Source organism: Camelus ferus, chromosome 22 (genome assembly GCF_009834535.1).
Source record: "Camelus ferus isolate YT-003-E chromosome 22, BCGSAC_Cfer_1.0, whole genome shotgun sequence".
NCBI classification, from domain to species: Eukaryota; Metazoa; Chordata; class Mammalia; order Artiodactyla; family Camelidae; genus Camelus; species Camelus ferus.
The window spans coordinates 9,284,054-9,306,436 of NC_045717.1; the positions used below are offsets into that span (position 1 = coordinate 9,284,054).

At 37.7% G+C, this 22,383-nt stretch overlaps 1 protein-coding gene across 1 annotated transcript; it reads right to left on the reverse strand.

Annotated features, from left to right (window-relative positions):
* Positions 1–4,164: 4,164 nt before the first annotated feature.
* On the reverse strand, positions 4,165–22,383 carry RARS1 (arginyl-tRNA synthetase 1). Its single transcript, XM_006194315.3, has 15 exons — positions 22,277–22,383; positions 20,778–20,912; positions 17,212–17,400; positions 16,178–16,286; positions 15,516–15,616; positions 14,972–15,093; positions 14,124–14,244; positions 12,354–12,483; positions 11,243–11,347; positions 10,273–10,451; positions 9,720–9,829; positions 8,974–9,079; positions 7,503–7,675; positions 5,227–5,474; positions 4,165–4,387 (listed from the first exon to the last, which is right to left on the reverse strand). The coding sequence occupies exons 1-15, from the start codon at positions 22,319–22,321 to the stop codon at positions 4,278–4,280; spliced, it is 1,983 nt and encodes a 660-aa protein (XP_006194377.1). The 5' UTR covers positions 22,322–22,383; the 3' UTR covers positions 4,165–4,277.

Here is a 22,383-nt window from a genome sequence, read left to right on the forward strand (position 1 = left end):
TTGCCAAAGGACAGTGGCTCCTCTGATGTGGTTAATAGCCTGCAATCCGCAGCCCTGGTTGCTATCTGCCTAGCTCTTCTTTTCCATCAACTGTGCTAAATCCCAGAACTTGTTCTGGGAACACTGGGCAGCTAGAAAATATTGATTCTTCAGTGTGAATGGGACACATAGGCCAGAGCCCTAACACACGTCGGCAAAAGCCAAAATCTCATGTTTATTACTGTATTCTAGTCTGTGTTTCAGAAATCTGCTCTTTCAATATGCATTTTCTTGATCATTAAAAAAGAACCATTCGGTAGCACCACGGACAGCAAAACAGGTGGCAAGCGCAGGCTTGCACGTTCTGTGAGGACCACGGACAGCAACACCAACTGGGGTTGTTAAAGCTTCCAGGGCTGGCTTTGGGGTCAACCAAGAGCCGGGGGAGATGGTGCAGGTTGTTGTAACCAGACCATCTGTCCTCCACAGCAGCTGGACCATTCTGCATTCCCACCAGCAGTGTATGAGGGTTTCAATTTCTCTAATCCCTACTAACACTAATTATTTTGGGTTTTTTTTTTAAGACTAAAAAATATATACAGCCAATCCCAGTGGAAGCTGTGAAAACGTGTCATTGCTGTTTGCATTTGCATTTGCCTAATGATGCAAATGATGCTGAGTATGTTTTCAAGTGTTATTAGTCATTTATATATCCTATTTCAAAAAATTCAAGTATTATGCCCATTTGAAAATTGGATTGTTTGTATTTTGGTTATTTATGTATTCTGTAAGAGAATACATAATGTAATGTGAGATCTTTATATTCTAGACAATACATTCATCAGATTATGCTTTGTATATATTTCTCCCATTATGTGATTTGTCTTTTGACTTTTTGACAGTGTTCCTTTGATGCATGAGTTTAGACATTTTGATTTAGTCCAAAATTATTTTTCTTTTATTGTTTAAGAAACCATTGCCTAATCTTCAGTCATAAAGATTTACATCTATGTTTCCTTCAAAGTTCTGTAGTTTCAGCTCCTTAGATTTTGGTCTTTGATCCATTTGGAGTTATTTTTGGTATATGATGTCAGGTAGGGGGTCCAAAGTCATTCTTTTGTACTTGGTTTATAGTTATTCCAACACCATTTGTTGAAAAGACTTTACTCCATTGCATGGTCTTACTACCCTTGTTGAAGGTCAGTAGACCATAGACTATGGGTTTATTTCTGAACTCAATTCTATTCCATTGATCTATCTGTCCTTAATCCAGTTTCACATTGTTTTGATTATTTTCAATTTGTATTGTTTTGAAATTGGGAAATTGTGAGTCCTCTGTTCTTTTTCAAGGTTTTGTCTAATTAGGGTTTCTTGCAATTCCATATGAATTTCAGGATCAGCTTGTTAAGTTCTACAAAGGAGTCAGTTAGGATTCTTCTGATCAAGAATAGGCTCAATCTAGATTAATTTGGGAAGTACTGCCATCATAACAATGTTAAGTCTTTGAAACTATGAATATGAAATGTCATTCCATTTATTTAGGTGTTTTAAAAACTTCTTCCAACAGTATTTTGTAGTTTTCAGTGTACAAGTCTTATACTTCCTTGGCTGTATGTATTCCTAAATATTTTACTCTTTTTGATGCCATCATAAATGGATTTGTTTTCTTACTTTTTGCATGATTCATTGCAAGAACAGGAATACAACTAACTTTTGTGCATTGATGTCATGTCCTGAAACCTTGCTTTCACAAGCTGTTAGTTTTTTGTGTGTGTGTGTGTATGTGTATTCTTTAGGGTTTTAAAAATATATATATAATCAAGTAATCTGTGAAGAGATAATTTTACTTCCTAAGCTGAATGTGTTTTGTATAACTGACCTGGCTAAAGCTTCCAGTAGCACGCTGAACAGACCAAAGCTGACTTCCCTATCTTGCTCCTGATCTATTGAGATGCTCATGTAGGGTTTCCCCAACCCCTTCAAATGATTAATAGGATGTATTACTTTATTTTCAAATGTTAAGCCATCCTTACATTCTGTGGACAAACATTTGCTCATGATATAGAATTCTTTTAATACTCTGCTAAATTTGATTTGCTGACACTTAGAAATTTTTTTCTTTTTCAACTATATTCATAAGGGATATTGATCTGTACTTACTTTGTGATATCTTTATTTTAGTATCAGGGTAATACTGGCTTCCTAGGATGAATCAGGCAGTAATTCCATCTGGAAGACTTTGAGAATTGGTGTTAATTCTTCTTTAAAGGTTTGGTAGAATTCAGAGACACCATCTGGCTCTGGCAGTTTCTTTGCTGGAGGTTTTTAGTAGAATTGATTCAGTCTCTTGTTCCAGGCCTATTCAGATTTTCCACTTCTTGAGTCAGTTGTGATAGTTTGTGTGTTTCTAGGAGTTTTTATATTTCATCCCTGCCTAATTTTTTGGCATGCAATTGTACACAGTCTTCCATTCTCTTATGATACATTTTAGTCTATAAGGTTAGTAGTAATACCCAGTTTCATTTCTTGTTTTGGTAATCTGAGCTCTTTTTCCTGTCAGCCTAGCTATAAATGTTTATCAATTTTATCGATATTTTCAAAGAACCAAATTTTGGCTTCATTTTCTCTATTGTTATCCTATTCTTTATTTCACTCATCTCCACTCTAGTCTTTATTATTTCCTTCCTTCTGCCTTCAAAATGGTAACTAACTAGGGAAATAAAAGTCAAAACTGAGATACCACCTCACACCCAGTGGGGTGGCTACAATTAAAAAACAAAGCATTGACAAGTATGGAGAAACTGCAACCCTTTGTACTACTGGTGGGAATGTAAAATGGTACTGCTTCTGTGGGAAACATGGCAGCCCCTTGAAAGACAGAATCACCTTTTGGTCTGGCTATTCTGCCTCTGGGTACATACCCCAAAGAACTGAAAGCAGGGCCCTGGAGAAAACTGTATATGCATGATCACAGCATTATTCACAATAGCCACATGTCCATCCATGGGTAAATGGGTCAGCAAAATACGACATATACATACCATGGGAATATTATTCAACCCAAAAAAGTATGGGGGGAGGGTACAGCTTAGTGCTAGAGTGCAGGCTTAGCATGTACAAGGTCCTGGGTTCAATCCCCAGTACCTCCATTACAAAATAAATAAACCTAATTACCACTACCCCACCCAAAGAATTAAAATGTGCAAAATCAATAGGAGTTATTAAAAAAAAAAAAAAAAGAAGGCAGTATGACATATGCTACAGCATGGATGAACCTTGAGGACATTATATTAAGTTAAACAAGCCAGTCACAAAAAGACGTTAAGCACATGGCTCCACTTACATGAAGTGCTCAGAGTAGTCCGACTCACTGAGTCAGAAACCAGAACGGTGGCTGCAGGGTCTTGGGGGCAGGAGGGAATGGGGAGTTTTTGATTAATAGGTATAGAGTTCCAGTTTTACAAGATGAAAACCAGTTCTGGAGATGGAGAGTGGTGACAGCAGTACAACATTATACACGTATTTAATACCACTGAACTCTACACTTGAAACTAGTTAAGATGGTAAATCATATGTTATACATATTTTACAATGAAAAAATTGCTGTCCCCACTCACTGTTGTTTTTGTCACATATACATGTGTGCCTATCAACGCAGATAGCACTGAGCACTTCCTGTAAGTGGAACCATGTACTTATGGTTACTGTTTTATGCAGCGGTCTTATAAATCATGTAAGAAAAAAGCAGTTACAAACAAAACATACATTAACATTGACTCTTACACTTACTGGCATTCTTTATCTCCTTGTGTGGATCTGAGTTACTGCCTAGTGTCCTTACATTTCAACTCTTTAGCATTTCTTGTAGGGAAGGTCTGCTCTCTGTTTTTGTTTATTAAGAATGTCTCAATTCCATCTCATTTTTAAAGGAGTTTTTCCAGACAAGTCTTAGTTAAGACTCCCTTCTCTAAGGCTCCTTTGAGGCTGGAGACCCTCAGAAATAGCATGGTGCAATACCAGTCATGTTTATTAAGCATCTGTTTTTCCAGAATAAATGGCAATAAAGGTGTGTTGCTGGGGACCACAGTAGGCCCTGATATAAATGGGATTCCTTATTTAATTAAAAATTAGGGTATTTTTCTTTTCAGACGTCTAGTTGTTAGAGATAAAGAACCAAATGTTCTGTTGGTAGTTGACAAATTTCTTTTACTTTTTTTTGTATTCACATGATTGTAAAAAAGCTAACAATGCCAGTGGCCACTTCGGTAAAAACACACAGTGTTCAAACCTAAGGAGGATCACATTCTCTGGACAGGCTTTATCCCCAGGATATCGAAGCCCTTGGCCATGACAGCAGCCACTGCTTCACACAGCAGCAAACGCCATGTGTTCACCTTCAGGACTTCTCCTGACAAGACAGAAACCAGAAGGCGGTAGTTAATTTTTCTCTTTGCAAATCGCTATTAAGTTATGTGTTACTTCTGGAATTCACTGAGAAGGGACAGCCCTACTCAGAGATGTTTGGGGCTTTAACTAGAATCATCTTTACCTTAAACTATGAGGAGAGACCATCTAAGAGATAAAGGTGTTCAGTTCAGGAAATCTGTTTTTAACTAATAATAAAAGAAATACAAGGCATGCACTGATTAGATTATAATTTTATCTTTCGTTTTGAAATTTGGAGTTCTTTCCTAAGCCTCATGGTCTAAACTAACTATGAACTTTAACACCATAATGGTCAGATTTTTCCCTAACGATGTTTTAGTCCTTAGGCATGACTAAAACGCCTGCTTGCCCTGTAACACATTAATTCAGCCTACTTCATTAACTATGTAACATGAGAGAGCAAAAAGCCTAAGCAAAGGTATTTTTCCCCCAAAGGGTAGTTTTCATTATCAAGAACCCCAAAGACTCACTCTGGGACCCTCAGTCACACTGCTTCTGTCAGAAACATCCTGTTACTAGGGGCCTTCCAATTTTCTGTGGCACCTTTAGTTCCAGCCCACGTGCCCAAGGGTGGGAAAACTGGTCTGTTCCAGAATGGGAAGAACTCCATTTAGGCTTTTATTAGCGCTAGCTCAATTTCGTGTGTCATATATGATATGGATTACTGGGTAATCGTTGGGAGGAAATGTAGGGGGAGGGTGTTTCCATAAATAAAACAAACTGAAAGTCACCCACATTCAACGCAAATAAATGACACGTCGGTGCCCAATCCCCAGTATGACTACTGGATGAGCCACTTACCAGTTTGTCGATCCTTCTCCACACAATAGCAGCTATCGTAGAATTCTGTGAAAGTAGTTGCCAACTCATAGATATAATCACAGAGTGTGTGGAGAAGTAAGTCATCTAAAATCTTCTGCAGGACCTCAGGGAACCGCAAAATGCACCGGCCTAGCTTCCACTCCTTCTCGTGGTCCAAAATGATCTTGGTCTCTCGGGCAGCTTTCCGGAGCATTTCTTCATCAATACTGGCCAGACGTGCAATAGACCTGAAATATTAGGCAACAGCCATCAATTCCCCTTTGCTATGCTCTTCTCCATTGAAAACATGTAACAAGAAATGACTGACAGAAGGGGGAGGTTATAGTTATAGCTCAATGGTTGTGCATGTGCTTAGTATGCACAGGGGCCTGGGTTCAATCCCCAGTACCTCCATTTAAAACAAAGTAGTAATGTCTGAAGTTTGTGTTGCTTACTGTACAGGAACCATACCACAATAAAAGTATTACAATAAAAATACAAGGTCATGATCAGTGCGTTAAGTCTTAAAATCTGGTAGTAAGAGGACTCTAACTCCCCAAATTTATCCTACCATTTTGACAATTCTAGTTCACCTGCCTTCCCATAGTAATTTTAGAAACAGTAAGAATGTCGCTACCTCTAGATTTTTTTTGTGGATGCTCTTTATAGGCTTAAGGAAGCTCCCTTCTATTCTCAGTTGGCTGAAAATTTTTATCATGAATGATGCTATATTTTGTTAAATGATTTTTCTGCATCGATTGACATGAGCATTTTTTTTTTCAGGTTGTTAATATGGTAGATAAAATTGACTGATCTGCAAATATTGAATCAGGCTTAGACTCCCTGGAAAAATCTTGTTTGATAATCATGTATTATTTTTACATACTGCGAGATTTGCTCTGCTAATATTTTGTTGAGTTTTTTGTGTTTATGTACATGAGGGATTTTTTTTGGTATTATCTTTGTCTGGTTTTCCTTTCAGATTAATACCTGCCTCATAATACAAGAACTGTTCATTTCTCTGTCGGCTAGAGAAGACTGTCTAGAATTGGTATTATTTCTCCTTAATGTGTTTGGTAGAATTCACCAGTGTATCTGTCTGGACCTGGAGGCGCCTTCCTTTTTTTGTGTGTGTGTATACAAGCATACATCTGTATTTTCAGCATGCTATTTGTATCTGTTTTACTAAAGAGTTACTATAGTCAACAGAAGAAAAGTCAATAGATACATCAGAACTGTAATGTGTATCTTAAAATTTACATGGAAGGTAGAAAATGGAAACTTCATTTTCGAGAAGTTTTAAGATGTAAATTTATTTATAATTTAATTATAATTTAATTTATATTATAATTAGTAATTATAACAAAAGACAGTGGGTTATCTATGTCATGTTGGGTGAGTTTTGGTGCTTGTGGTTTCTGAGGAATAAGTCAGTTTCAACTAAGTCACAGAATGCATGTTCTACAGAACAGAGCCCTTTACCACCCTTTTAACAAACACTTGTGAGCTCTGTAATGCTGCCTGTTTTCATTCCTGATTAGTAAATTACATTTTTTTGTCTTGATAAAGATGTATCAACTTTATTGATCTTAAAAAAAAAAAAAGAGCTTTTGTCTGATTTTATTGATTGTTTTTCTGCTTTAAAATTTCATTGATTTCTGCCCTTTTTTACATTCTTTCTTCTCCTTGTTTGGGTGCATTTTTCTTTTCTTTTTTTTAGTTGCTTAAGATGGGAACTTAGATTACTGATTTGAGATCTTCCTTTTCTAATTTTTAAATAGTTCATACTGTGAATTCTTCTCTACGAACTACTTTAACTACACATCTGACAAATTTTGATAAACTGTATTTTTATTTTTGCTCAGTTCAAAATATTGCTTTAATTACTCCAGGACTACTTCTTTGACCATGACCATGGATTGTTTAGAAGCACAGTGTTTAATTTTCAACTGTTTAGATGGTCACCTATAAACTTTGCTATTAAGTTCTAGTTTAATTTATTATGATGAAAGAACAAACTTTGTGTGATTTCAAGTATTTTGAATTTTTCACTTTTTTGTACCCCAAGATATGCACTATCTTGGTGGATGTTCTGTGTCCACTTGAATATGTATTCTGTTATTGGTTAGACAGTTCTATGAATGTAAAAATAATAATAGTAAAACTAAAATAAATAAACCTAGTTACCCCCCCACCAAAAAAAAGACATAACTGATTAAGACTAGAAGTTATCATCCTTTGATTAAAAATAAAAACAACGCTGTCCCCACAATCACCTTATTCTGGTGAAGGCGTACAGCAAGTAAGCGGCTGTATTTCCTCTGTCATCCAGCATTTTGTCAAAGGAGAAGATGTAGTCATTCAACCGGTTATGGGAAAGATCAGCATATTTGATGCAGCCATAAGCAACAGATGTCTGAGCAGCTTTCAGTTCCTCCGTGGTTAAGACCTTTGGGAAAAACACGTAACTCGTAAGTTAACTGATCACTGCTTTGCCCTGCTGTCTCACAGGCAAAAGCTGGCGGTAAGGAACATCTAATGGTGCTCTTTAACCAGTAAACCTTAGTCAACATCGACACTGAGGTAGAAAAATGTGGACCAATCTACAAAGAGAATAATGAAAATACAATTTATCAGCTCTGCATAACAAAGAATGTTTCCACAAGAAACCTGATTTGTAAATTATGACATGTCATCTTTTGTGGGGGGAGGGGGCAATTTTTTTTTTTTAATTTTGATGGAGGTACTGGGGATTGAACCCAGGACTTTGTGCATGCTAAGTACACACTGTACCACTGAACTATACCCTCCCCCTCAATGACGTGTCAGCTTGAACACTTTTTCCCCAGTGTATTTATTCAGCAGATGTGAGACTGAAAGCACCAATTATTAGTTTCTGTCTGCTTCGTTCCATAAAGATTCTGAGGTAGCTTCCAGGAAACACAGTAAAATAAAAACAGAAAATTAGGGTGAGGTAATTAATTGGAATCAAAACAGGGTTTCAAGAGCTGGAGGAAGAAATCATATATACTGTTTTGCTAAATCTGGTCATGTGTTCTGAAGCACTATTAGGCCACAGTAAGTAGGTAAGGACTTCTGTGCTGGACATGATGCAGTAGCTTGAAGTAGACTAACCCTTCCACCACCAGCAACCATTTAAAAGCTGAAGAAATCGTATGAAACAACACTTTGAAGCCACCAAAGAGCACCAACACAGGCAGAGACTGAGGGGCTACAACGTCTGGGAGCACAGACACTGAGCTCCACGCCCACCTGGCTTCTCCCCGGGGGGGCATTATGCCAAATCACTGTGTGGTGGCTGGGGTGGGGGGTGGGGGGCAGACAAACCCCAAGCAGTAAAAAGTGGTTTTAACTGAGGTAAGAAGGCAGAGTTGAGAATGTGGGCTTGCCAAAAAAGCGAGGACACAATCATCAAGAAGAGGGAAACTCGGGAGTGAAAAATTCTCCCATCGCTGGTTCAAAGCAGTGACAGGTGAACTGAGGTAACTATGCCACATTAATAAAGGAGGAAGAGGCCGTGGTTTTTGTAATGATAGCCAAGAACTGCTTTCACAATAAATACTCAACAATTCATGAAACAAACTGTGCAAAAGAATCTGAGTAATATAAGCCTGTCATAATTGGACTGACCACCTTTACTCCTTCCCAGGTCTCGCAATAAAAACAACAATGAAAAACCACACAACAAGGCGTGGTACACAATACACAAGTAAGTCCTTGGACTACCTTGTCTCTTTCCTTTTCCTTCAACTTGTCCATGGAGCGTTTTAGTCCTTCTTCCAGAAGGTCTATGAGGCGCACTGTTTCACCTGATCGTGTTTTAAACTTCTTCCTAATAAAATTAAACCATTTCAATTAAATTTCGAAACAGAGCTTCCAACTTAGACATCTTTGAAAATGAAGGTTTGACACTGCTTTATTTAGCAGACAACCAGGGAGGATGAAAAAAGAAAGCAGGCACTTTCAAGTGTCTTTCATCTGTAGCCCTCAACTCTCAAAGCGTTCTGTGCTTTAGGCTCCTAACAGCATTCTCTACATGTTCACCTTCAGTAAGTTCCCTCAAAGGGAAAGGAGGAGGACATTTGTTAATTTGTTCATTTCCCTGAACACACACAGCATCTTGAGCTACTTCATGCGGTTTTTAGAAACATTACCTGTATTTGTGTGATGGCAGTGTTTAAGGCTATGTCACCAAATCTAAAATGCCACAGATTTTAAGAGATACGGTGATCAAAACACTAAGCGACCCTAAGACACTATTAAATGTAGTATGTTAAAAATTTCTCTACATTCTCCCTAAAAGGCTACATTCTCTGACAGTGATAAGACACAGGTACAAAAGACTCAGCTGGGTACACCATTACAGCATATGTAGACCAAAGAAAATTGTATCAAATGAAATATAGCCTCTTTCAAAAAAAAAATCTGGGGGTCAGGCATGTCATTACCATCTTTAGAGCTGCCAGACTTACTTGTCTTCCCCTAGCACCACACCAAATCCAGCGTGAAACACTCGAGTCACCTCAGGATCATACCAACCAATCATCTGAGCGGCACCAAATATTGTCTGGAAGTGTAAAGACTACAAAGAAACAGAAAGAGAAAGTTACTTGCTAAACTTGCTAATTTAAAAAAATGATTCAAAGTTCTGCTTAGGAAAAAAGATAAAATTCAACTTACAAACCTTGTAAGTACAGTTACAAAAGCTCTTTTTTATTCCTTATAAATGAGAAAAGTAACACCTTTTCCAGTTTATGGAGGCAAGCTGGAAAGCTGGAAGTATTCAAGTTTGGCCAAATCCAAACCCTATTCTTTCTCTTATAAAATTTATAGGGTGTGTGTGTGTGTGTTGTGAGGGGGAGGTTTTCAATCCCCAGTACCTCCATTAAATTAAAAAAAAAAAAACAAAAAACAACAACAACAACAATGAAACAAATTTGTAGGGTCGTCTAGTGCCAAATGGCTCACCATACTGTCTCACCTCCAATCAGACAATGTAGAACATATACAAATCTACAAACTCACTTGTCCACTGTCCACCACATAAATAATCATATCTGCTTTCTCCTCAAATAGTCTTTGTTTAATAGCAGCCAGGTCAGATGTGTCATAGGTATAACCTCCATCTGATTTTACTACGGTTAGAGGTACGGAACATCCTGGAACAAACACAACCTTTCTGCCATCATCCACTTGCACAAATCCTAGATGGGAAAAAAAGAAAACTTTATATATTAAACCTCATTTATAGTAACGTCAAAATGGGACAATCTGAGTATTAGGTAAATAACAAATAAAGGCAAATAACTTAAAAATATAAACGATATTAAACCACATTTATAATAATGCTAAAACAACATAGTTGTCACACCTGGAAGATGTTAAGAAACTCATTTATTATTCTGAAAATTGATAAAGAAAATAATCAAGCATGCTATTCAACCAGAGGAACTCACACCGCCTGAGGCAGAGTTCAACTTGCTACGGCAGCAATTCCAAGAGAAAGAAAGAGTTCATGTTTTTTATTGGTGTCCCAACTGGACTCTTTCTGTTTGTTTCTCAATAAACAAGAAAAGGGAGTGAAAGTAGGGAGAGAAACCTGAGTTGCAGAACATAAAATATGTATTAAACAAATGTAATGTAAAGACTTTTAAAACAAATACTCATGACTGAAAAAGAGTATCAATCAACTTAGGAAATTTGAACTCCGACTCATTATTTAATGATACTAAGAAACTATTAATTGTCATGAAGTGATTTGAGGGTGGGATGAAGGGCCTGTTGTTTCAGAGACAAACCAAAACAGTTACAGATGAAAACATTCGATGTAAGCAGTGTATATAGGAAGGTACAGACATAATAAAGTTGGCCTCTATCTATTTAACCTGGGTAACAAGCGCATGCAGTTGGGGGGGGTCACTGTAATATTCCCTCCAGCTTTTGCTTGTTTGAAAATGTGTACGATACAGTTAAAAAAAAAAGGCAGAGTGCTTACCTCTATCTTCAAATTCTTTTACAACATCATTCATCCTGTCTTGATAGAAAGATTCTCCCCTCTCTATTAAAGAGATGTCCAATGCCTCATAGATCTTATTAAATTCTAGGGGGAAAAAGTTACCAAATATAGAAAATGTATAATTTAAACAAATATGAAACATGCATCTTATCTTAAAAAAAGTTTATTACTTAACTGAAACATTTGGAAGGAAATTAATTACACTAAAACATATGATACAGAATATTATACATACTGCCATTTCGAAATTGTGGAAAGAATATAACAAGATACATATCAAAATTATTAACAGTGGGTGGGAATACAGATAATTTATTTCCTTTTTTCCTGTCTACATTTATTTTTTTCCTACAAGGAGCAAATACCTCTTGTGTAATTAAAAAAAAAATTACTCTTAGAAACTGTAAATGAGAAGGAAAAAAGAAAAGCCTTTTCTATCTGTAGATCAAATGTTTCCTGAATTTTCTTATGGTTTTCCCTAATTTGTACTGTTTATTGGTCTGTCTAGCCAGGCATTAGTGACACACGATTACCTACAGGTGCACTGTACACATTCTACTGCCAAGTGCAGCAAAACAGCCATCGTTTGCCTTTTCCAAAGATCGACTGCCTATTCTTGTCCATTTATCGTTCAAAGTGACCCCTCAAATTACATTGTCCAGTCTGAAAACTGAGAATTGTCTTACGATGACAAATAAATGTGGAGAACCACAGGACTCTGCATGACACTCAACTTAAACATTCGATTGCATCCTGTTGCCTACTTCCCCTCATTTTAGCCCTACACATTTCTGGATGGACTTATTCCTAAGTATTTTAAAGCTCTGGATGCTACTGTGAATAGCACCTTTTCTCTTTCTTTTCTACTTTCTTTCTTAACTAAATTTTCCTGGCTTTTAAGAAAGTTAAATTTTGCACCTGACTATCTTTATAAACTTTTTTTATAGTTACAATTTCAGAAAATATTTAAGGAAAAAAAAATCTGCTACTCCCTGAAATTTAACAAGTCATTCAAGGTCAATTATGAATACTCAAGAAACTATATGTAGTAGTTATTTGATGGATGAATGAACAAAGCCCAGAAGCTCACCTTGGCGGGAGACATCACAGATAAGGTTCCAAGCTTTCATGATGTCTGGGTTTTTACTCTGGAGCAAAACTACACACTGATACGCTCGCTTCTTAAATTCCTCCTCAGTATCAAATCTCTTCTTGGATTCCTGCATTTAAAAAGAAGGTAAGGTTTGTAAAGAGTCAGCCCCATATTACTAGATTAAAAAATTTGTTCATTTCTCAAACAAAAACAAAAAACACCCAAAAAACAAAAGCCCAGACCAAGCCCCCCAAAAAAACCAGAGTCAGGAAGTAAAAGTTTAGAACATCAGAACAACAGAACAAGTGCTCTATCTCAACAATCAAGAGTATTGCTAAGAATGTGCCCTCCAAAACCCTATTACTTCTTCCGAAATAATGTTTCTTGAAAATATGAAATTTTCACAATACTAACTCTACCTTTCCAATTCACAGAAGCCTATTTCACAAATATGCTTGTTCCAGAGGAGTAATAATGAACAGCTAACAGATGGGCTGAATTTTCTGGGCTCTAATTACCATTTCGGATGTGGTTCTGGATGAGCAATTTTTTTTTAATGAAAAATAAAACTGTTTTCATTGTTTTCTGTTTTGTATCGTAGTACAGTCAGTTGACAATGTTTTGTCAATTTCTGATGTAGTTTTCTATTTTGAAAGCAACACATGCTTACTGAAAATTAAATTATTGTTAATCCCACTCCAAAACCAGCAATAACATTTTGATATAAATTCTAGACATTTCTTTGCAAACTCACATCTATGTTTTAATGAAAACTGGAAATATACGGCTTTTCTTTTACCTTGGTTTTAAAATTTAACAATGTGTTATAAACATTTTAATATGTTAATAGATGTATATTACTGTTAATATACTACTAGTATATAATATATATAATTAATATATATTAATAGATGCACAATATCATACATTAATAGACTGCATTAATAGATTTGCATTATATTCCGTGCACAGAATTCCAACAGATTATAACATTAGTTACCTCACCCATCTGATACCAATAAACAATTTTCCATTTTTTTAATTAGAAAATACATACCAAAAATTCAAAAAAACTCCAAAAACCCCAAAACAACGAAACAAAACCCCCTCAAAGTTCTTGGGATGCTGACTATCAAAGGAAAATACTTTTAAAAAGAAAAAAACCTACATGTGTGAAGTCATTTACAGAATAGACTAAAGCTCCCCAGAAACGGTGCGGGGAGAATCCAACAGGGTGCAATGTAAACTTCAGCCCACACAGCCGAGCCAGTGTGCAGTCACACAGTAACATGACAGAGTTCAATACAATGTTAGGTGGGCACAGTACAAGAATGATGACCCTGTAACCACAAACGATATAAACGTTTGTATAAGGAGTAAAGGAGTCAAAGAATATTTACCACAGTGACTGATTTTAAATTACTGTTAATGGTAAAATTTGTCTTTTCAAAACTATTTATATATACTTAATAATGCTTTCAAACTATAAAAATCAGGGTAACAACAGCATCAAGAACTTTTAAATACTAAAATGTATTCTGATGAACAAACTCCTAAGTTCACTCAAGACTAGGCGATGTGATAGAATTAAATGTCTAACATACACCAATAAAGAAAGCAAACATGACGTGTTAAGGGACAGGGAGTTAAGAGACTTTTATTTAACCCCATAGTAGCTTCAAATATCATTTTAAACTCCCTGAGGAAAATGAATAATTATGATAAATGATAAACATACAAATAATAGAACAATAAATGGCATCAAACCTTATAAAAAGCCTGGAGATCCCCAATAGGAGGTGAAACTGTCAGGTAATCTGGAAATTTATCTTGCAGGTGAGCAATAAGCATGCCAAACTGGGTCCCCCAATCTCCTATGTGGTTTAGTCTATACAAAACACAAAACATAAAATCACTTAAAAATAATAAACATGGTTAGAGTAGAAGAATTACATTCCATTAGGAACCACTAACATTTAAGTGTCAGTACATCACATTTAGTAGTGTCTTATAAATTATCTTAGTGTAATTTAGACAATAGTTCTCAAATGTCAATGGAGACATTATTCAAAATGTCAATCCAACCATCTCTCACTCCTCACTGCTTTCATCTAATCTCAAACCACCAGGTCATCTCTTAACTGGATTATTAAAACAGTTTTCTAATTCATTACTATAGTTCTCCTTTCTTTGCCTGAGCTTCATAGAAACTAGAGTTATCTTTAATTAGATTACATGCCCTGCTAACTAATACTCTCCAATAGCTTCCCATTGCACTTAAGAATAAAATCCCAATTTCCTACCCTGGCCTACCAAGCCCAGCACAATCTGTCTTTTGCTTCCCTCTCCCACTAGAATATATACCCCTAGTACAGAAGGCACTCAAGAAATATTTGTGGAACAAATGGGGAAGCTTTCCCCCTGGTTCCACATCACCCTCCAACAAGTCAAAGAGTCATTAATCCAGAGGAGGGGCCAAGGACATAATTTAAATGCCTAACGGGTAATTATGAAGCAGAACCACACTTATGAATCACTGACTTAGTCAAAGATTCTTTCTCAAGTGACATTTTCCCTCTTCTACAGACTCTCCAAAGAAAGGCAAGAGTACATACCGTAGCACGTTATAGCCTGCAAACTCAAAGAGGCGGGACATGCTCTCTCCTATGATGGTGGACCTGAGATGGCCCACGTGCATCTCTTTAGCTATGTTGGGAGAAGAAAAGTCAACTATAACCTGGGATAGATAATAAAAAGATTTTTTTTAAGGGATATAAATATTTTATCCTGTTAACACATTCATTAATAAAATTAAACAATAAACTCAAGACAAACAGTAGCTTGGACTGTAATTCCAACTGTGTTAGGCTTTCTGATAAAACTTGTCCATTATTCACTGACAAAGAATCAAATCCATTTAAACAAGTTATCTATTCCCTTTTTCAGAGAGAATTCATAAGTATCAGGGGAACTCATGGAATGAAATGAAAAGAAAAATCACACAGGAAGGAAGACCCAGGGGAAAGGCTACTTCACGGCTATGTTCATGATATCAAAACATTAACGATTAAATCTCAATATAAAAAGGGAAAGCCATGCCTCGTTACAGCTAACACCATTCTAATGTATTATTCTAGCAACAGAAAATTGTACGTGTACCTTTTTGTTCTCTCCAATGGCAGGCAGTTGAACACCATTCACCAAGAGATTGGTCAACTGTTCTGATACAAAGCTCTTTCTTAAGTGAACATTAATAAAACCTAAAAAACAGAGAAGAGAAAAAAAATCAGGCAGCCTCCAATCTTGAGGACTTCTCACTCCCAAAGACTTTCTCAATTTCACTTATGTTGGCTCCAGAGTCCTAATCTGGCTCTGGCAAAACTTTTCAGGTTTCCCACACCACTTGGGACACTGGCTTCAGTTCTCCTGTAAGCGTCCTGTTTCAGCATCTATTTCAAACCTTTGCCACTCTCCTGAAAGCTTCCTACTTAATTCAGGACCCCTTCTCTCTTAGAAAATGATCTGTTCACCTCTTAACAGAAAATAAGTGACCTTTTCACCACAGAATATCTGTCATTATCTCCTTTTTGCTGATGAAAAACTGAGTCACGGGGAGATAAAGTAACTCATTCAAGACCAGGTGGCTAAGTCTAGACTAAAATCTCACTCAGATTCCTAACTCTCAGTCCACAGTGCTTTTACGATCTTGTTCAGTATACAAGTTTTCACCCTATGCTCATATTTTAAATGGTTTTCTTCTCCTATATCAAAATGACTCAGCATTAATACAACCACTTAAGGAAGATAACAGTATGTCATACCAGGACCAGCAATTTCAACTTTGTCCATATACTCATTGTCTGGGAGGTGTTTGATAATGTTTTCAGCAATTTCTCTTGGATTCACTTTCTGTTCCTTGGTTTTGAGCATCTATAACACATAAAACGATTCATTATACAACAGGTTTCAGCAAGTTACTTGGAAACGCACATCTGGCAAAGCAAGAGATGCATCTGACATAAAACCCATCAAAAGGCAGAAGAAGAGACCAGTGACCTTGTGAAGGATAAAGCATCAAGAATCCACAGCGCCAGGAAGAATACACAAGTGCCAAAAGCACAGGGTCTCCATTTGAAAATGAGTTGTCACAACCACCTAGAACTTTTTAATGAAGACTTTCAAAGTCTTTAGTTATAATGCCTGTTTCTGGGGTATTTACAATTCTGATTTTCAAATCATAAAGTAATTCTGACTTGAGAAATAAATAGCACCCTTATAAACTTAACCCCAATGCAGACACAAAAAAATTATTTAGAAAATATCTGGTCTCTTTAGATTAACCCTTTCAATTCAGTGATGAAAAGAAAGCAAAAAGTCCCAAACCAGGGGCAATAAACAAACATACTAGACAATATAGCTATCAAAAATGAGGAACTCCTCTGACTGAACATGAAATACACAAGCCCACCTCAAAGACCCATCTCCATCAAATATCTGATGGAAATGCTGGTTCTAAATGGCTAACTTTTAATCCCTCGATAGTAACACAGCAATCCGGGACACAAAAGGAGGGAAGTGCTAAAACAGAACAATACCAACTATTACCCTTAAATATTGAGAATATATTATACATAATTTAAATATTCAAATTCATGCTTTTTAAAAATTAAAAACACACGTTCCCTTTTCTCAAGTTTTTCAGAACTGTGGAAAATGTTTTCACGGAGGATACAACAATTTGCTATTATTTATGTAAACGGTAATACTTACAATGCTTAAGAAAATCAAATCACCAAGAATGCTGGTAATAATGATGCTAATAATGATATAACACCAATAATAATACCACAGTCACCTGAGAGATGCCCATAGCACTGTTACACTGATAGTCCCCAAACTTGGGCTGTTGACTTGGTGTCACTATTAGGGGAGGATTTTCCAAGTCTGGATAGGCAGCCTTAATGGCACAACCAAAGACCTCTTGTAAGCAACTATTGATGTTAATCATATTTTTAGTTGGTCTGCTCCTTTCTGCTTGAAGACTCTGTAAGAAAAGAATGGAAATGTTAATAAATTCTAAATTATCACACAAAAATTCCCCAAATATTTCAAGAAACTTTCAAATGTCTTGAGAAGAACCAAAAGATAACTAACACACACTCATAGTGTACCACTCTCATATCTGGGATATGCTGAGAAACACAACAGGGCAAGTCTATCCCACAGCATCTAAGACATAAGTGTGAAATGCCTCCAAGTACTTTCTACAGTTACTTTTTATCAGAATAGAAACCGGGAACAGGGAGTAAAAAGGGCTGACTGAATATTCCCAACTTCTCTAAAGCACTGAGAAAACAGTATAAAATCAATCCTAAATAACTTCATAGCAACTGCTGGAAGTGAAAGCTCTATGGACAAAAGCAATAGAAACATATTCTCTCCGTTAAAATGTATGAAGGGGGAGGGTATAGTTCAAGTGGTGGAGCGCATGCTTAGCATACGCAGGGTCCTGGGTTCAATCCCCAGTACCGCCTCTATAAATAGACCTAATTACATACCCCCCCCAAAATAAATAAATAGAAATAAAATGTATGACACAGGTCAAAAATACTGTTAATACTAATATATTAGAATAACAGGTTGTTTTGTCTCACTGCTAAATAATCTCATGTTGGACCATCCTACCTATTCCTGTTTCTTTGAAGTGTAGCATACTCACTTAAGATGGTGTCCAATTAATTACCTCTATTACTGCACTTTTCATGTCTTCTCTGAATTATCTGTGTCTACCACTAGGCTTCTGATTGCAAGGAAAGCGTCTTATTCTCGGCTCTATCCCTGGCACCTACCATTGTACCTGCCACGTAGCAGGTCAAGAAATGATGACTGAGCACATACGCTCTTAATAGAACACAAATGAAAATGCTACCCGCACAATAATCACAATTTTAAATTGGTCAAATGTCAACGATGTGCTGTATGAATGGCAACAACAACGAAAGCTATTACCTGAGTAGTACTGAATGAACTGAGTACTACTGAGTGTCAAGAACTAAGTCAAAACAACAAGGTCCTACTGGATAGCACAGGGAACTATATTCAATACCCTGTAATGGCCTATCATGAAAAAGAATATGAAAAGGGGTATATATATATATATATATATATGTGTGTGTGTGTGTGTGTGTGTGTGTGTGTGTGTGTGTGTGTGTGTGTATAAATGAATCACTATGCTGTACACCAGAAATTAACACAACACTGTAAATTGATTATAGTTCAATTAAAAAAAAAAAAAGAACAAGTGCTTTATTTATGTGCATTATCTTACTTCGTCTACACAACAGAAACTGAGTTTGTGACCATTACCATTTCCATGTGGGCCAGAGATTAAGTAACTCGCCAAACATAACAAAGGCTAACCGGCAAGGTCAGGATTCAAGCTCAGTACTGCTGGAGCGGAGAACTCAAGCTCTGTGCTTCCTCATCACCCTCTCTGCCATACGCAAGAAATTGTACTATTCTTAAACTCACTAAAAAAACTGGTTTTTTAGTTAATCAATAATTGACTCCCTGTAGTGACACACTCAGAAAAGAGGAAGATACGCTTTTCACAATCTAAAGACTTCTAGTAACAAATACTAAAGTTATTTAGATATGTTCCCAAGACCTAAAACCTATTACAGATAAATCTCAATCTTTGTATTTTCAAAGGGAAGGGGTACCAGCACATACGTATGGATGTGTGTGTTTTTGTGTGTACATATGTACACACAAACATATGAATCCAATGTACTTGATTTCTGCACCATGCAACTGAGTATTTGATTATTATTAAACACTTTCCCCCAAACTGTTTCATATGTGCACGTCTTTTCTCCCTCAAAATGGTAAGTTCCATGAGGTTAAAAATATTACATATGGTAAAAGCACCTCTGCTATAACGCAATATAAGCAATCTGAAACACTTTACATTATGTAAAAAATTACCTTTTAAAAAAAGTTTATGAGAAAATTAGCATCAGAAGCAGATCATTCAAAATCTACGATTCTGTAACAAGAGTACCATCATATAGCAATCTTAACATTGCCACTGTTGAGAAATATCTAATTCTTAGTAAGTACTAAATAAATATAAGAGTTAATCTTGAAAAAGGAAAACAAGGACAGCTCAATGGGAGGGAGCATACGGAAGGGTTGAAGCTGCTGAGTTAATGAAACCGGCAGTAAAAGGCCTCAGAGACAGCCATCCAACGTGGGGTTCTAAGTCAGAGCATGAGGCCAAAGTGAGCCTGAGGAAGGCGGGGATCAGTGGGCATCCCACACAGTCCTTCATTCTTCTGTGGTGTGCTGTCTCCTGTCGTTTGTGTACCTCGTGTTCAGTGCTGTTACTCAGCAGGGTGAAGTGCCTTCGAGAGAACCAATGCGCCCTCCACATTTCACTGACAGAATTCTCCTATTTACACGTTAGAATGAATTTCCATTATGAAAACATGTATTAGAATGCACTGTACTTCCTTTTGTATCTTTCCCCTCTTAGCCTCTGGCACATATTAGACACTTAATAATACTTGTGAATTGAAATAAATACATTAGGGAAATGAGTATAAATGAGTGCATAATAAATGAGGTAACCAGAAAGGTGAGACATCTGGGGGGGAAATTCCACTGAAAAGGAATCTTGTGATTTTAGAAGACTCAAAGATGAAGCTATTTCAAGCAGAACAGATCACAGTAAATACAGACTTGATGGGAGTGGGGCAGGCAGAGCCTCAGATGAATAAATGGGGTCAGCTTTGGAAAAATGGTATAATGCCAGTGCAGCCTGGCTGAAAGTAGCACGCACACAGGAGGACAATTACGGGGTGAGGTCACCCTCTAGGATGTGTCATTAGCAGACCTGAAAGGCAGGCTGAAAAATTAAAACCCCAACTGAAGCAAGCTCCACTTTTTGACAAAACTGATGAACGCTGTTAGATTATTAAGTCATTAAAAAATGACAGGACAGCATAAGCTTCATGGAAAAAATCGCTCTGAAATACTAGGTAAAAAAAAAAATCACAAACATGACATTGTAAAATATAAAAATAAAATTGTACAATAAAACCAATTTAGGGCAGAAAAGGGCTATAGGTGTATTTGAAAATATTTCACTTTGACAGAGGCGATTATTTAAGACTGAGCTGGCCAAAACACGTAGCATGATGAAACATTTCAAACGGCCCTGGAAGGACACCAGCAACTTCTCCATTACTTGTCCAATAACTTAGTCCTAACTTGTCTAATGCAAGGAAAAAGGACAGGGTTTCTTTACCCCTTTTCCAAATTCCTCAGGGTATACTTTCAGAATCTTCGATAACAATCATTTAGAAAAAGACATAACAATTCAAATTGTAGAATGAAACCAGAACTCAGAGGACCCACCTTTTGAAGGATATTCAGGCGATACTTTAATTTTAAATTTTCTTCCCGCAACTGCTCCAAACTTGAAGAAGCTTCTAAACAGTTGCAGTTTTTCAACCGATCGATTTCAGCAGTCAGAAACTTAATCTCTTTCTCCTGCGAAAGAAAAGCCACTTTGCTCAGTCCACCCTGATTGATGGCTCCTGTGATGTGGTATGTTGTCCCATAAACTTACTGCCTCATTTCCCCTCCTCTCCACCTGGGCATAGCACAGGTGATGGGCGGGATGGACTTTTCCTTTAATCGGTGAATTTTCTTCCTAGAGGTTTTTGATAACTTTAGGATATTACCTTTAATAAGAAAAAATTAAGCATGTGTGTTGAGGGAGAGGAACAGGAGTGTTAAGCATGCAGTGAGATAAGCCTCAGATCACTGGTTTCTTTCTTTGGCTCAAGCGCCTGCCCGTTTTGCCCTTTCTGAGACAAAAGGATTTTCCCATTTTTCCCTCTCTTTTCGGCGTCTTAGGTCCTAGACCAGAACTTTCACTCTAACACCTAAAACTAAAGACATGCCAATTCAAAAGAAAACAAAGCTTTCACCCTAACTGCATTGCTAAAGGAGAGATTCCTCTCTGGAAATGTCAGAATGTTTACCTGGACGTAACTATAGCCCAAAAATGTTGACATAAATGAGCATACATTATGTTCCAGGCACTGAGCTAAACACTTTTTATAAATTACCTCTATTATTCTTATCACAGCCCAGTGAGAGGGTACATCCCCACACTGACAAAGACCATATGACTCAGAAAAGTAAAGAACTTGCCAATTTACTAGACCAACTTGCGACTGATTGAGCATAAATAAGTTTCTTTGACGAGAGTACTTAAACTACTTTCCCATCACCCCTCCCACCGCTCCCTGCCGGGGCCTAGAGGGTAATGGAACTGTCACTGACAAGCTACGACAGTTCTTTCCCCACGAATACTGAAGGCGAGAGAGCAAACTCCTGTCTGATAATGAACCACTCCATACGGGCTTTTCAGGATTCCTCTGGCTCAGTATCATGGAGAGCACGGTGGATGAGCTGCAAACAGGACCCAGGGCTCCCGCTTTTAGCCCACTTTCCTCTCTGCCTGTCCCCAGAGAGTGCGCGTGTGTTCGGGGGAGGACTGGCACTGGTCGAGGGGCGGTACTCAACACGCCAGGCTCCAGCCCCCCGGGAGATGGTGGCTTGGGGAGGCCAGGGAGAGCGGGGGGGGGCCTCCACCCCGCTTAACGACAGTGTCACTCAGGGCTGGGAACCACGGGTTCTTCCTCTCCCACCTCCGGGAGAACGCTCCTGGGGTGGGGCATGAGCTTCCGCGGCAGCTCCGGCCCGGGTCTCGGGACACCGCTGCCCGTGTCGGCGTGGAGCAGGCCGATCCTCGCCTCGCTGCCGCCGCCCCTTCGCTGCCCCGCCGGGAGCTGGGGCCTGGTCCCTCCCCTCCAAACTTTCCCACCGGTCCCATGCGGCCCTACCTGCTGTAGCAACCGCGCGGAGCAATGAGCAACTAAGCCGTCCATCCTCTCGTCAGCGCCTTCGCGACCAAGTCACAGGAAGCGGAAACGCAAGCCCCGTCCGGAAG